At 40.7% G+C, this 17,123-nt stretch overlaps 1 protein-coding gene across 4 annotated transcripts in view; it reads left to right on the forward strand.

Moving 5' to 3' along the window:
* The window catches only part of MLIP (muscular LMNA interacting protein), a 119,263-nt gene that overhangs the window by 82,760 nt on the left and 19,380 nt on the right, over positions 1 to 17,123 (forward strand). For 3 of the 4 annotated variants that reach the window (XM_075497283.1, XM_075497284.1, XM_075497287.1), the window contains 2 exons: positions 4,137 to 4,262; positions 9,244 to 9,432. In XM_075497283.1, coding sequence (XP_075353398.1) covers positions 4,137 to 4,262; positions 9,244 to 9,432 — 315 coding nt within the window. The remainder of the gene's footprint in view (positions 1 to 4,136; positions 4,263 to 9,243; positions 9,433 to 17,123) is intronic. The other variant, XM_075497285.1, reaches the window with a different exon arrangement.

Consider the following 17,123-nt stretch of genomic DNA (forward strand, 5'->3'; position numbering starts at 1 on the left):
CATCCCTGTACTGATTTTAGCTTTGGTTCAGTTTAGCACAGAGTCAGTGGCAAGCAGGATACAGTATAGTATCAGACATCTTGTTGGAAATTCAGCTGTTTCTTGAAATGCAAATATTTCAGTACGAACAAAAATAAAGACAACCTGAATTCCAAACAGGTGACTGTCCTTGTTCTCTGTGCTCTGGTGCAAGACGTGCTGCTGCTTCAGCATGGAGGTTGAGAAAATAATTGTCCTTCCTTCCTAGGCTTTTCAAAGTGTTGTGAATAATTTACTACTTAGCCAGAGGAAGAGAAAATCCTTTTAACCACAGTTATATGCCTTCACATCTTCAAATGTACTAAGGGAGAACTTCATTGTAGACTGATACACTGCCTGGAATGTTTTATTGCATTTTTGCAAGTGTAAGGCCTCTACAAGGGAAAATAAAAGTAAACTAATACGTTCAATAACATATTTCCCTTTGTGAAGACTAATTTGTGGCAGAAAAGAAATAGAAGGGGAATATTTTAAGGTGATTCACAGTTTGACTAGACAAAGTGTCTACGTTTGTATTGTTAGGGCAAAAAGCATCGTTTGCTGACAGTGGAAACTGCAATGCTCCTTCATGACAAGGGAGCCAGTTCCTCACTGTCTGAAAGCAGGTGCTCTCAACAGTTTAGAGGCTTCTCAGGTGACTCTGGCTTCTCAGTGCTGGCAGAAGATGACTGCATTGTTTGGGGCATGCTGCGTTGCACACTTGCCCCATCTGCCTCAGGTTCCCTTTCCCCTAAACTAATGAGTTTGTTGGAAAGGACTAGGAATGGTTCCTCTCCATGAGGGAATTCTTTGGTTATTCCATTTGAAGCAGAAGGCTTCAAGGACTGCAAGAGACTATTTATACAGAAAAGTTGGATATAAAGGCTATGTAGGCAAACAGATGGACTCGGTGCTTGCTATTTGTCAAGCAAGGTCTGATGGACTCAGAGCAGAAAGGAAAGAAAGAGGGCAGCTGACTCTTATCCCAAGCCCAGCTCTTCTGTTTTGTTATAGATTTTTCTCTGATAATGTCATATTTTTGTTAATCATTTGTCTGGTTGTCACAGAGGCAGGCTGCTTCAAAACAGCACTGCATTGGAAAATATATTAAGAAGCCAATTCCTTGTCAAACATTAAGAGGCAACTTTCTTGTTCACAGGAAAGCTGTTCAGGTATCCAGAACAACTTAATGTCTATGTAGCGACACAAAGCACCGCAAGGAGGGAGTGCAGTCATTGCTAGCTATCAAAGAAGGGTCTGGCCCCACATACTTTGGGGATCTCTGAATACTCTGGATAAGGGGAAGTGACAGTGACTTGGACAGGAGAAACATAGGACTCAGAGGATTTTAGGCCTCTGCTGAGAGGAACGGCATTGCAACTGGCGCCTTAGCAGTTTCAGCAAGATCTCAGGGAGAACCAGTGTCAAAATAAGAGAGCACAAAATTAGAGGTGAACATGCCCGTACACCTGCCAATGAGAAGTTCAGTCTTCTGACTTTTGGGGTGAATATCACGCAAGACTCATTTTCGTACAGCCAAAATACCTTCTGTCCCTGAAGAAGGGTGGCCATGTCCATATTGCCTATCAAGAGACACCCTGGCCCACTGTATCCTCCTATTTCTGACTGTGTGCTTGCTGACCTGGGCCAAAAGCACGCCAGGGTGCACCCTGGCACTGAATCAGTACAACTGATTATGAGTCAGCTCTGGAGCTTGTGTCTTGGCCCTGTGCAATTTGCTAACAGGGCTGTAGCCATATGATGGCAGCCCATTGCAACCATAACAGCCTTTACCATTTTTCAGTGCTGTTGTAGGAAGACCAACACTTTCCTTGGCTAAACTGAGTCTTAGCTTGTTTCTCAGCAGTGTCAAAGAAAGAGTTCAAGTTTTTAGTTTTGTATCAAAGATTTTATATAGCTTGTCAGGGAGCTAATAAAGTATTTCAAATTCTGGTTGCTGGCTGATATCTGCCATTCTGTTAGCAGAGTCAGACATAAACACGATTCAGTCAGTACTTGAGTGTATGATGTTGTTTAGAAAATGCTTCCTTAAAAGCATTTCTACAGTGTGCTTTTGGAAGAGGTTTCCTACATAAGGAGAGTAGCTTATCCTTGATGATTTCACGTACGTCAATGGGCTTTTAATTGCATAGTTACATGGTGTGGAGGAGTGCTAGAAGGCCACAGGTCCTTTGTCTGCATAATGATTTGATAACAACTGTAGCTTTATTTTTATATTTACCTTCGTGTTGAAAGCCAGAAGGCTTTCACTTTTACAAACTCTTCTCAGAAATCTTGAAGAGGAAAATAATTATTTTATGGTGAATCCTACAAAGAAATAGTCATGAACTATGGACTGTAAGTTCATTAAATGAGCACTGTGTCTTTCACTAAGTTGACCTTCTTAATGAAAAAGTTTAATTTTTTAATGCAGCTTGGTGCTCATTACTCTTTTAAAAAAGTTAATATCAACTCATGGCTTATTTTTTGCTTTCAGTTGAATATGTTTCTTCTTATTTGATAAGGCAGATGAAAGAGGCCCAACCTGTGGAAAGGAGGGAGGGGATAAAAAAACAAAGCTAAGGGAAGATATTTTGCTGCCTGGGCCTTGCTCTTCCCAGGCATGTTGTGCTCCTCCCCCCTCTGCCACCTTCTACTTAGCCCCTGGGCACTGCTCTGTCCTTTCCCAGAGCAGAGGCAGAAGCACAAGATGTGGGGACATCTCTTGCCTCCTGCACTCTCCCCCTCCCATGGGCACCCCTCTTGCCCTGTCCCTGCTGGATGCCTGCAGATTTAATTTTAAGGTTATCCATAACTCAATTTACATGATACACCCAGCAATCTCAGCTGCATCATTTTAAGCTCACATTCAGAGTAAGCTTCTCTTTTTTCCAGATGGACTGCTTAGGTGTATTGCTCTTGTAAACAGGCAGATGGTGTTATTAAACGTACATAGTCTAAATCTTAAAAATAAATCTAGTGGTGAATCAAGTGTTTTCTGTGCGTCTTTATACCCTACTGGGTACTGAGGATGGGGAGCTGTGACAGTACCTATTTCTCAGTCTCAGCGGGGCAAGCTGCCCCTCTGTGCTGCAACCACAGAAGGAGCTCAGCAGCAGTCCTGTTGTTATCTGTATCAGTTGTGACAAAGACTGCCCATCTTCTATGGGGTAGCCATAACAGAGGAGAATATAATTGAATTATTGAAAAGTTTAAATTCAATCACAGACCCCACCAGGACTTCAGTACTTACCAAATTCCAGTGAGAATGTACACTTTTTTCTTCCCTTTCTTTGCTTACTGAACGAGTTGTCTATTTTAAAATTATCCCCTAGCCTCTCTTTAGTGTTTATGCCAGAATCCATCATGTCAGACTTTACTGTAAGAATTCTGAAAATCACAGATGTACTAAATTGACAAGTTAATAGTCAATTTTTTGGTTGGCTGGTAGCTAACCAAGAATTTTTTTTCTTGATTAAATAATCCGATTTGTCTGAAATGCGGGGTATCGCACATCCGTGCTGACTAAATTCTCTAAAATTGTACTTTTCCAAGTGAACTCTTAAAGATACTGTCAAAATCCAGCATGCAATCACTGGTATTATTCCCCAGAAAGACTTCCTCTAACATGTTGCTACCAGGGTGTGAGTTAACAGCATCACATATTGCCCTTCCTTTTTTCACAGTTACTGTTTTGAGGATCCCAGAACAGAATTTGCAGCATGAAAGCAGACATATGGCTGTGCATAAAGTGTGACTTGATGAACTTATCAAGATGCAGCTGAACAGCTAACAAAAACATCCAGCAAAACACACAAACAATAGTTTGACAGCCCAGAATCTATTTTTGTGTCAGTAACAAACAGATGTCAGTGATGAGGTTTGGTGCATAAAAGCATCTCTTGCCATTTTTGTCTGCAATCTGTATTAAAAGCAGGCCAGGCAGCATGACACCTGAATCATTTTGGTGGTGAAATATGTTACTAATAAAATTTAAAAGAATCTAGTCCCTACAGCCTCATTGGGATTGACTTGTCTAACAAATATTCTGTAAATTGTAAAGTAATTTATTTTATTTTTCTTCCATCTCTTTTCTCCTGGGTGTGCTATGGGTCAAGACAAAACCTGGTGTCATTCGTCCTGTGCTGGTGAAAGGAAAGAACGCACAGCAAAAGGAGGAGCCCTATCAACCCAATCCTTTTAAAAAGTACCTTGAAGAAATCAGTCCTCAAGATATTGAGCAGGTGAGTGACTCTTCGAAGGATTTTGTAGCCTCAGCTAGTTTCCTTACAGATGATGGAATAATCTTAGATCCTTATTTTGTCCTGGTGTCTTCTTTTTTGCAAAGTTAGATGACTCCACGATGAGCACCTGGCTCCTGGAGGAGAGCCTCCAGGCTGGAGATAGGCAGCTGGGCTTTCTAGAGAGCCATTTTTTGGTGGCAATTTAAAAACCCATGTGTTGAGGAGGGGGTCTTCTAATGATGTCCACAGGAAACACTATAGAAAAGAAAGTGGAAATCCTGTGCTCACCTGCCAAGCACGTGTCTGGATCAGATCTACTAGCAAGTGCTTCTTCCAAATGGGATCCAGACCCGAATCCTCTCTAAAGAGAAATGAGGACAGCAAGGACTGGGCAAGGTTCACTCTTCCCTCTCCAAGGGAGACTGCGGAAGAGCCCCAGTGAGTTTCTGTGTCACTCCCCAGTGCGTAGCTCCCCCAGGCCTGTATTTGGGTCCCTCCACAGCTTGAGGGAACTGCTCTTCTGCTGCACACGAGGGGCGTTAACAGGCAGCCCATGGAGCACCAAAAGTGCTGTCTTCTCCCACAGACCTCTGCATAAAGCCATAGGATCACTTTGCAAAAACACATCTTGAACTTTGCTGACCTCTATGAGGCATTATCTCGGAGAAACCCCAGATAAATGATTCTGTCCGCCTTATCTTGTGCATTTGTGTTTGTGCGCATTATTGTGAATTAAACCTTAACTGCAATACATAATCTGAATGTCCCTGTAGGAGCTTATTATTAACCCACCCAGTATGTTCTGAATCTTCCATCTGGAGGGTAATAAAATGAGGCCAGTAGTCCTCTTGCCAGACATGATGTGAATAAAATACCTTACTAATTAAATTTGTCTTACTTCTGTGCCTCTCTAGTCACATTAGAGAGAGACTTTAGCAATGGTGGTCCTCTCTTCTTCCTTTTATAACTGAATTTTTTTAAGATTTTCACTTCAGTTCTTTCCATTCCTCCCCATAGCTCTGACTTTCTGTAGGACATTCACAGCATTGGTCAAGAGTACTGCAGCATTACAAACAGAGAAAGATTTATTTGTAGCATCAGTGGGTTCCAGCAACACGTATGGCTGGCATCAGAAGGTTTCTCATTCTATAGGCTTCTATGCAATGTAGAGTTTCTGTAAAATATAAGAAAAAATGAATACAAATGAATATTTGCAATTTGTCTCTGAACTTTTGAGGTTGACAGTGAATATTTGATTTCAGAGACTATTTGTGAGTTCATAGTGAGTTTTTCATGCTTTAACTTACTGAAAACCTTCTGATGCCCAGGCACGGTGCTGCCATTTGGCTGGGAAGAAAGAGGAGGAGAGCTGACCGGGAGCTGCTGCTAGAGAACTTCTGGTCTAGGCCACCTCAGCAGGACCTTGCTGCAAAGGCAGGGGCAGCTCACACCTTCCTTTCATCAGGGCTGGGCACTGATTCTGCTGGCTATAGTTTTTCTGATGAAGGAGTGATGCAATCACCAAACTTTTTATCTTCAGGCAAGGACAAACCTGGGCTTATTGCCATACTCAGAAGCTTTCTGACATTTGACGCTAATTGTGAAAATAAATCAACGTACATCTTATAAATTACTTATGATACATATTACTGAAGTACTGAGGATGTCATAAGTCCATGAATAAATGTGATTGTTATAACAAAAGCCAAAATTATTTTATATAAAAGCTATGAGTTAAAATTAACTAAACAAATAGTGCGCTGATTTTGATAAATGGAAAAGTTAATTTCACAATGAATACGTTCAGTTTTGCTTCCTTTATTTAAAAGAACAATTACATATGCTTTTAAGTACTGATAAATTAGCATTTTTATCCTAACCTAAGAAATACCTCAGGTTGCTGTAAAATACTTATTGTTTTGCGGAGTCCTCTATTAAGACATCTTTATTCTGAAAAAGGAACTACTGAGGCCTGTATCCAGATGGATTCATTGACTTAACAGGAATTTATTTTGTTTGTGTGAGAAATGGTTATATGATTCTACGGGGGGTCTGATATAATATTTAATAGTACCATAATAGCCAGATCGAGGGCAAACACTCAAGCACATGCTTGCATTACAGCATATGCTTTCAGCTTTTGCTTCTCAGAGTAGGTTTATGGTGCTGATATAAGTCCCTTGTGTGTGGAGGAGACTTGGGTGCCCACGTGAGGGTGTTCACAGTCTTACAGCATCTCTGAAACTCTCCCAAGGGGTTTGAGTGCCTGTAAGAGGGCTGCAGCACTGCCTGTGAAACTGGGCTCCGTGCCCAGACAACAGTTTGAAACTTGCAGGGGTGGTCTCTACCCATGGGGTTGTTAGCCTGTAAGGACACTCATTCTCCCTCTTCACCTGCTCTCAGTAGTTTGCATTTTTGGCTGCACAGCAGCTGGCTTCTAAAGAGTGGGAGGTGTTCCCACCAATATTACCCCGAAGTCAGGTAAAGTGACTGCTTTCACGGGATATGACCTCTGTGGATTAAAACTAGGAGACCAGCAGCTAGGCTTTCTGCTTTCTGTGGAAGAGCTGGTGGTAGTCCCCTTGTGCTCGAATAAGAATTTAGCAGGCATCTACTGTGGCTGAGGGCAAAACTGCTCACACTGTTACTGATTTTCCCTGGTTTTCTTTGGAGATTTTCCCAGTCCTGCTGGGAGATTCAGCTCTTACATTTCTGTTCTCTCCCTCTCTCTGTGTTTTCTTTTCCTTTCTTTCTAATACCATTGCCAACAACACCCTCCCTAGGTGACGTTGCTGCCCCTCCTTCACCCAGCCCATCTTGAAAGGACAGACCCTTTCAGACTACATCTTCGAGGATGGTACAGACTAGATGAGATTCCAGATGGCATCAGCTTTATTAACTTCTCTCTTTTGATTTTTCTTAGACCTCTGCAGTACCTCCCCTTCCTGCCAAACCTTCCAGTGTGACACTGAGCACTGGTGACTATGTGGGTGACATTCAGTTTGAGAGATAATGATGCAGCCACCTGTAACTGCTGACCTTTAGCTTCACACCCCTGTGTTGAACACACCTTTTTTTGCACAACAGAGAGTAGCTTGTTTGCTTTTCGCTTCATTAAGAAACATCCCGATGTAGAAAAGGCCATTTCCCTTGTAAAAGAATAGTAATTTTTGCTTTAACAGGCAGCTGTTCTCACGCAGATAATCCAAAGTAATGGATGGAGACAAAAAGAGATTTCTAAATTAGTAAAGATCATCTGGAAAGGATGTAGCTCAACGCACAGATAGCTCTTTTTATCTGTGTTCTGGGTACGCTGTATATAAATTGACACTGGTGTGCCAATAAAATTTATAAACCAGGGAAAATTAGCTTATGCTGCCTTCTTTTTTTTTTTTTTTTTTTTTTTTTTTTTTTTCTGAGGACATATACAACTTGTAGCACTGGCTATTCAGTGGATATCCCCCCATCAAACACTTGTTACAGACAGTGTAGTATTTCTGAGGTTCCAGTCTGACAGTACTAAGCTTCCCACATTTTTAGATGCCCTTACTGGAGATGGTAATTTCTCCATCATGAGAAAGAATTTTCTTCCTCTTGCTTAGTACATTTCAGTAATGTTTCAGGAATTTTGCAAGTATGCTCCAATTTGTTCAAAAAAGCACCATAAAATATATCGGTAGTATATGAAACTCGTGAGCAGCACTGATGTGACAGCATCATGAAAATTTTCATTTCAAACTGGGGAAACAGAATCTTTTTTTGGGAAAAAATAGGGCATTTTGTTACATAGTAATATGAGAACAGCTCATAATGAATGTTAGAGAGTTCATGTGCTTGCAAATATTTATTAACAAGAACGTACATAGGCTCCTTTGTCATTAAAAAAAAAAATCACTTTGGGCAACGGACAAGCAAGATAAGGATGAACTAAAGAGATATAGTTATACTTGGCATGAAGCTGTGAGGCCAGTTTGCCAAGGTTTATAATTAATAGAAGTAGGGCTGGTGCCTCTGAGGAGGAGCAGCAGGCGGCAAGGTCGGTGTGAAGCGACTGCTGCCTGGTCTCCTTCCAGCCTCTCTCGCCGCTGCCAGGCTCTGATCTGCTCGTTTGCTCATGCTCACTCTTTTGGCGGGCGATACATTAGCTTCTGCTGGAACTAATCACAGCTCTTGTCAGAAATTTTCCGGGTCTTGAGCTCAAAGGCACAGCCTGCAGGGGAGTTTCTGGTCTAGACTCTGCCAGCCAAGAGGGTGAGAATTTGGGATGCATTGTGTCAATGGCCTTCACAAAACCTAAGCACAAGATTTGTGCCAAAAGACGGGTATGCTTCCTTGACTCTATCCTAAATCTTTTAAAATTCAATTTTTTTAAAGGATTTTATCCTTTAGGTGCTAAAAGCACATACGCATTGGGTTTTTTTAACCAGAAACACTATTAACAACCTGCAATAGTGAAATACATTGTGCATGCACCTTCACTGTTTTAATTCTTAAATGGCTGAAAAGGCTCGTTAGAGTATTGTTAAAAAGCCTGAAGTGCTCCTGCTAGTACATAGATAAGGCAGACTTTCTTGTGTACCTCTCAGACAGTGTTTTCAGATTGGTTTTGCTTTCAATCCACCCTCTCAGAAAATGTCCCAAAACGTGGCCATTTTATCTTAGCACAAGATTCTTCTGGGCTTTCCTTTTCTGTCACTTGAGCATCAGTTGAGCTGCAGGAGGCAGAGGTACTGGACCCCAGTCGAAGTGTAACTGGTTTAATGGGACATCTACAGCAGGTTTTTGTGGGTGTACTTTCATGCCAATGAAAAGTGCTTAGTGTAGAGCAATTGTATTGGCACGAAGGTAGAGTATCTTTCCTAGTTAATCATCAAGCCCTATGAAATGTAAAAAAGGTGCAAGACAAGCACTTTCCTTTCTGTCCAAAGCTTCTTTTTTGCATCCATTAATCTGTTTCTGTTTACTTTTCTTTTTTTCATAGGAGACTGCTCTCCTACACCCTCTGTATCCAACTAAACTGATCCCTCCAACTAAGTCCCCTTTGCGTCCTTCGTCCGTCTCCCTCGCTGACTGTCTAAACCCTGGACCTTTCAGCCACTTGTCTTCCATCACGTATGACGTTCACGAGAATCCTTATAGCCCTTACAGTCACAACTCTTTGTACAATAAGGTGAGCGTCAAGTGTGGTGTGATTCAAGAGTGTTGTCAGGCTTTTATCCTTTTTATTCTATGCAGAATTCAGTTGAGTCATTAGGATTCAGTGCTAGCAGGTGTCTCAGACGAGACACATCTGAGACACATCTCAGACGAGCCTGTGTCTCCAGCGTCCCTGGAGATACTACTGCTTTTCCTTCCCTCGGCACAGCTTGTGTTGGGGCTTGCTTCCTCCAGCCCAGCTAGGACAGGGCTCCCACCACTCTTCATTCAAGCTATTTGTTCTCTAAAGGAGGAATAATCTACTTCATCCCTCATGCTCAGATTACCTTTAACATTTACCCCTACTAAAGTAATGGGCTATTTCTTTCTTCTTGGGGACTGAGGGAAGGGAGGCTAACCTGATAGAAATACAGGCTTTTCCAGTGGCTTTATCTGTCATCCTGACAAGCAGTTGCCTCTTGCCAATGCAAAGGGAATCGCACCCTTGCTGACATTTGTGTCTTCTTTGAAACAGCAGTGAAGAAGTTAGACAAAATCTCTGTAGTCCAATCTGTGTGGGTAACAGGGCTGGCTAATTAGCTTTGTAAGGTGAAAACTGGACCCTATGTCTTAACTGAAGTCTTTGCGAAGAGCAGCTGGCACAAGGTATTTACCATACCTCAAGAGAGCCCCTGTCTGGTGTTAGAAAAACATCAGTTGTGGAAGTCCATAGAAGATGTTGTTTGGACCCCTCAGATGCATCCCTCCCATGTCCTCTTTTTCTAACACAGAATCTAGCTGCAAATGCTCAAACCTTGATGCCAGGAGAGAGAATCCACTCCAAGATGTACGGTGTGCTTTATTTGGAATGCAAGAGATTAAACCACAGGCATTAGGTGGTGTTTCTTTAGGCTATGTCATGGTTTCCTCATGAGGGGAAGCACCAGGGTGAAATACGCATTACTAGTTTTAGGCACACTGGGAGCCGAGACTGCTTTGGAGAGAAGTATCACCTCTGCAGAAAATGTATTTTGGTCAGCCATCAGGCTCTGAAGAAATGCCTGGAAACGCCTTTCTCTCCCCATTGACTAGAAACATAATTTAGGTTAATAGGCAACGTCAATAGTGTCTGAAGTTGGCCTCTCCATCCTGTGGGATTTATAGAATTTACCATTTTACCCACTTACTAGGGTGGACTAAAACTAAAACTAAAAACAACCTTCCATCCTGTCTTTGAGGCATCCTGAACAAAAGCATCTTTTCACATCTGTTAAACTGGGGTTTGTTCTGTTTCAAGTTTTACTAAACTGGGCTGACATGTTTATTTAGGCAGCAATGATTTTATGATCAAGTATTTTTTGACAAGTTTCCTGGTTCACTGCAGGGCATTCACATGAACAAACAAACAGTTCATATGACTGCTGAAGACAGTTTTTATAATGAAAATGTGTATTTGCTGTTGCTAATGAAAACACTGCTAAAAACTGAGAAATTTGTATAGGAAGGCAAATAAGTCAGGGAAAAGTTGTCTGAAGATAATTAAGATAGTGTAATTTTTTGATATATCATGTTAGCTGTTTTCTGAAACAGGGATATTCTTGCTGAATAATTGCTGAAATAAGGAAATTTTGCTGCTGCTCTGATTTCCCATAGCACTGTGCACCCAAAACTCTTTTCTTGAATGCAGAGGTCATAGGACAGCCCAGCCTGTGTATTTGCATTCCACACATATGGTAATGATTATGAGGCCTCTTCATCCAGTTTTTTATCTCAAGGAAATTTTGTCATTCCAAGCAACCTTTGTGAGCTTTGCAAACTGATAAATGCAGCCACACCTCTCTGATGTTAACAGGTTCTTCCTGTACAACGTAAATACGAGAGCTACATCATCTCTTTGATTTCTGCTATTTCCCTGTATAACATAAATTTGCTCTCTTACTTGGGTCATTTTTTACTGTCCGCTGTTAGCAAAGGTATTTCAAATGGTTTTTCTGTAAGCTTCACACATCTGTAAACGTTTTTTATTTTATTTTTATATGTTATGTATTTTTTTATACATTAGGTATATTTTATATAGTCTTATTTCCATATTGAACTCTGACTCTCTATTTAAGTCTGCAACTTCCCAGGGCTGAGCATCATCATCCATAGCCCAGAAGTCACTGAAGAGTGCTGTATTCTATCAAAGAAAAGCTCAGAAGATCATTTAATTTTACTTCAAATACTTCTGCAGCAGCATTTTGAATGGTTATGTTATCAGGGAGCTAACTGGGAGCTCTGTGTTTTAGATGAGGCCCTAGTACTGACCTGTTGTGACAATTATGCAAAAAGTTCACACATTTGGGCTTCTGGTTGTCTTCCCACTGCCATCCATCTCGTTGTGTAAGTGAAATAGGCTCCTGACTTTGGTCAAGCAAGACCACATGCAATGATAATGCTTGTGTTTCTCCAAATGCATCCCTTTTAATTTAGTTAATGTAGCAAGTTCTCTCTTCCACCCCATAAGATTTAGTGAAAATCCACAGGAATCTATGATGTTAACCGTGATAGGTACAAAAAATTCAATAATTAGATCTTCTGAAAGAGGATTGGAGAGAATGACAAAGATTTTTGAGATGAATATATTTTTTGAGACTTCTTTGGAGAATTTTCAGTATAACTCAATTTACCATCAATCGATTCCTAGTGTTTAAAATAATTTTAATTATTTAATTATTTACAATAATTTTAAAGTCTCAGCCAATGGAGTTAAGGTTAACTGATATAAAATGAGACAGCTCAGTTGTCAGAGGTAGGTAAGATTTTTAAGTATTATCGGTAGTGCTAGTAAATACTTTTAGTAAAATGTACTGTATTTCTGAACTGATGTCACTCTCTAGGTAGGTGTGGCCCAATACTTTGGGAAACAGAATAATCAGATGTCAATACTGGGGTAGTTTAATACAAACAGAGGTTTATTTACACAAGAAGTAAATATTCACCACTTAAAATAATTTTTTAAATGTTTCTGTTTTGGTCTATAGTATTAACATTCTTTGATAACCAAAGGAAGATTAATTTCAATCTTATTCACATGATCAATATTTAACATTTGAGTCAATATATGTTGATAAACCCCCTGACAATATTTGCCTATTATTTCTTGCAATAACCCTGTCTTCTGCACCACCCAACTACAGTCTGAGCTATTCATGCTTGTAAAAATAAATTATTTAATTGTCATAAATAATCGAATTAACAGAAAACACAGTACAGTAGACACAGTATCAGGTATTGAAATTTCAAACTGTTAGACCTGTTCCATAAACAACATCCTGACATCACGGGAATTTCTTTCCATTCTCTACTAAACCTGGACTGTCATCTCTGTCAGTTCGCTGGAGTTCCCCCTCCCCACTCCTCATCCCTTGGGATAAGGGACAATATGCACCGAGACTCGCCTGCTGTCTCTCCAGCCATCCAGTAAACACATGGTCAAACTCTCTATATATGTTACATTTCTAACTCTATGTTGTATTTTGCTCCATCTTCCACTAGAGGGCAAAACCCGCTGCCATAAACTCTTACAATTATTTAAAATACGTTGTAAAAACACTATTGAGAACGGACACGATGTGCCAGGGAATGGAGTTGCTACTCTTCATCTGTACTTTCATTAAAAAAATACCTTAAACAAGTGTTTTCTCAGAAATGGGAAATGGGGTATGGCAAAGAACAGAATGATCACCTATGTCTTATATTAGGGAGGCTAGATATGGTGAGCTCCTAAAACCAGCATAATTTCATTTGTTGGCTCAGGGCATAAGAAAATAACAGCTGTCTCTATCTGAAATGCTTTATTGAAAGGACACTGTGGTGTTGTTTAGGCAGACTGGACACAGTGCCAGGTTGTTTTTGTTTGAAGCTCCACCAAGTACATGAATCTTCGTAGCTGATGGAATTACACAGATGAAACTGAAAGGTAGACCTGGCAGGTTTTGTAGATTATAACTGTTCAGAGTGATGAAATCCAAAAGCTGTGCCCCAAATCTTTTCACAATGTGGTTTTAGCTTTGATGGGAGGAGGCAGCAGGAACCAAGGTATTGTGTCTGTCCTTCTGCTTGGAGAAGAGCAGAGAAGGCTCTCTCCTCTCATCTGTGCACAGGCTGCTTCTGAAATAAAAATGTTGCCCGTTCAAGTGAACGGATTCTGTTCTCATTGCCCTTGTCACCTCCCTTGTCCTTTCCTTCCCCACTCTGTCCTCTGGGCACCAGGTGCTGCTGCTCTTATTTACACTCCTTGGTCTTGAATAATTATATGAGTTGAACTTTTTATTATGAAAAAAATTTCCTTTTCCTTTTGATTGGAATAAAACAGCTCATGAAGTTGGACTTGAGCACAACTATTGCAGTGATGGAGAGCCTCAGGTAACATTTAGTTCTGTGGTTAACTCCAAAGTGTGCTTCTCCTAGGAATCCCTCCAGCCTTTAATGGAGGACTGTGTAGGGTGGAAGAGCACAACTCTGCAGCTGGAGTACTATGTTCAGTTCTGGTCCCTGTAATTCAAAATACGCGGACAAACTGGAGAGAGTCCAGAGGAGGGCCATGAAGATGATCAAAGGACTGGAGTAACTACCCTGTGAGGAAAGACTGAAGGAGTTAGGTCTTTTCTCCCTGGAGAAGAGAAGGCTCAGGGGGGACCTCATCACAGTATTCCAGTACTTAAAGGGTGGCTACGAAGGGGACGGAGGCTCTCTCTTCACAGGGAGCCACATGGAGAAGACAAGGGACAATGGGTACAACTTGCACTGGGAGAGGTTTCATCTTGTTATAGGAAAGAATTTTTCTACAGTGAGAACAATCAATCACTAGAACAACCTCCGCAGGGATGTGGTGGAGTCCCCATCACTGGAGGTTTTCAAGATGTGTTTGGACAGGGTGCTAGATAATCTCATCTCGGCTCCCTTTCCCACAGAAGGTTGGACCCTTCCAACCCCGGCTGTTCTATGATTCTGTGATTCATATGGAGGCATGATCGATGTAAATATTTGTCAGGGCAGAGAGCATTAGATTTTGGGAAACCGGCTGTCATTTTGAAGGAGAAAGGAATGTCCTGCCCAAGTGGAGAGGCAGGGGATGAGTGGGTGTAGCTCCCTCAGCTAGGGACTGCCTCTCAGTCCCTATTGACTTTCAAACTACCTTTTCTTTCTGTCAATAAGGGCTGAGGACACAATTTATGTACATCCCTGTGAAAATCTCCCTGTTGGTTAAATATTTAGCAGCACAGCCTTGAAAATGGATTGGAGGGAACTGGCTTTTTGCAAGAGGTATGAGAAATGCTAAAAAAGTACCATTTCTGGACCTGATCAGACATTACTTATAAGAGTAAAGGTCCAAGCTTGCAGAAGACAAGTTCTCTGTAATGTCCAACTTTGAGCTCAAGCCAATTTAATTTTTTTCCTGGACCTAAATGGTGTTTTGCTGAAATCACTAGATGTTTTCGTGTTGGAAGTGTCAGCCTTCTGTAGTCACTTGCAGGTCTGCAGGCTCATAGGTAAGCAGAATATTTAAAGGGAATCTTTATTAATTTTTAAATGAAATCAGTGGTGTTTACCTCACCATCCAATCTCCTGCTCATTGGAGTTTGTATTTGATTAATAGTAGCATAGTGGGAATTGACATTCTGTGAATGCGGCAGCCTTTCAAGGTTACCATGGAAAAGCACTTTTCTCCCAGACATCATCCCAGCTGCTTTTATTTCTAGAAGAGAGTATCTTTCTCTCTTTTGAACTTTGATATTTAAATGCTATACTTGTGTATATGTGTATATACACAAGTGTAGGTGTGTATATATAATATGTGTAGGTGTATTGTGGTTGATCAGCCTTCTACTATCCGTGATCCAGAACAATTGCTTTAGTGTAGAAAAAAAAATGAGAGGCAGACAAGCCAGTTCATTAGTGCTCTGCTACAAATTGGACCTCCTTGTTGGGAAAAATATTAATGCTTAATATTGTTGTGTCTCCTTTGTATATTCCTTTATGGCATTGCTTGGGCTTAGTGAGCTATTTTAATCATATCACATTTAGATGACATTTCTATCACTTTGGACTTGGTTTGATAACACGTGCAGAAAATGCCTCTAGAGTTCTTGCTCAGCTCATCTTTAAAGACATTTCTCCTAAAGCACTTTAGAAGGATCATAACTTGGTAATCAATTGCTTTCTTCAAAGCCATCAAATTAGCAACAGAACATGGGGGTAGTTTAGTCTCAACGGGAGACACAGCAGCATGCACTTAACGCGGAGATGTCTTAAGTCTGGCACTGCCCGGAAAGAACTTTGCTACCCACTCCTGCAGAGACAGCTCTTCCAAAGGAAAAAAAGGAATTGATTACTGTGTCACTCCTTTTGGCCTGGGTAGTTAGGCAATTTTGAGAGCCTTACTGTCTTATTTTCACTAGGAAAAGCTGTTGATGGTAGGACCCTGGTATTTCTTTGGTGTATTTCAGTTCATCTAGAAAACATGCACACAAAAAGTTGTTTTCTTGAATGCGGTAGGATCAAACCCCAGCAGGCACTTTCCATACTTAGAAATCTAAATATGCTTCTCAGTGAATGCTGTGCCCAGAAGTGTCTAGGTTTCCCCTGGGAGCATACTTACAGCCACTTCTGTTGCTTTCTTGCCTTCTCCTTTATACAGACTGTCTCTGATGGGATAGCTTAAACCAGTCTCAAGCAACAAAAAGTGCTTTAAAATGCTTTGTCTTCATTCTTAGAAGTCTCTACATAATATAAAACTTGAGTTCAGTCTTATGCCTGGCTTTCTAGGATGATTGCATCTAGTCTTCCAAATAGTGGATTCCAGGCAGACATTTTTAATACATAAACCAAGATCAAATATAATAGAAATTCTGGCCCTAGCTAAGAACTCACGTCTGAGATGTCTTTGTCTTAGCCTTCTGTAATTTCAGATTAATATGTGGACACACATCTTAGGAGAACAACCAAAGGAAAGACAACAGCCCAAATACTGCAACACTCCTAGTATCCGCTTCTAATGTCTCTGTTGGTTTGCGAAGGGGATTCTATGACATGCCCCATGGTGATGGGGGCAAGCTTGCCATAGCTCGGGGGCTGCTTCTGATGCCAGGATCCTGATCCATGACTGGATACAACTCATTTCTAGGGGGATTTGAAACCATAGAAAATGGGAATGTTAAAAAATAATCTCCATTAATGACTTGGCAAGTGGGAACTGCAACCTGGGGACATGTCTTTGTTTGTAATATAGTAATAAAAACAAAAGGCAAAATTACAAAGAATTGAACCCACTCAAAGGTAAAGGTTGTTATTAACAGCAAAAGCAGAAATACACTATTGAGTGAAAAACATCAAACAAGATTTGGGGGGCATGTAATGTGTATGAGAAACAAAAATGATACTTGTATGCTTTTTATTGAAGACAGTGAGAAAACCAAGTCTGAAGGAAAAAAATTCATAATTAATGGAAACTACCCCAAAACACCCAGAGCTATAAAGAAATTTGTATCTTAGACCTCACTGAACACAGATGTTTCTAGACAATTTCCTGCTGCTTTTTCAGATTGTAAAAAACTCTTCTGAGGTATCAAGGAAAAGTAAACAGTGAGCTGATGAACCTTTGGAAACTCTATATTTTAAAGGACAAATTGGCACAATTAGAATTAACTTAACTTTTATTGCAGGTATTGATATAATGTGTAC

The sequence above is a fragment of the Mycteria americana genome, chromosome 3, assembly GCF_035582795.1.
Source record: "Mycteria americana isolate JAX WOST 10 ecotype Jacksonville Zoo and Gardens chromosome 3, USCA_MyAme_1.0, whole genome shotgun sequence".
NCBI lineage: Eukaryota > Metazoa > Chordata > Aves > Ciconiiformes > Ciconiidae > Mycteria > Mycteria americana.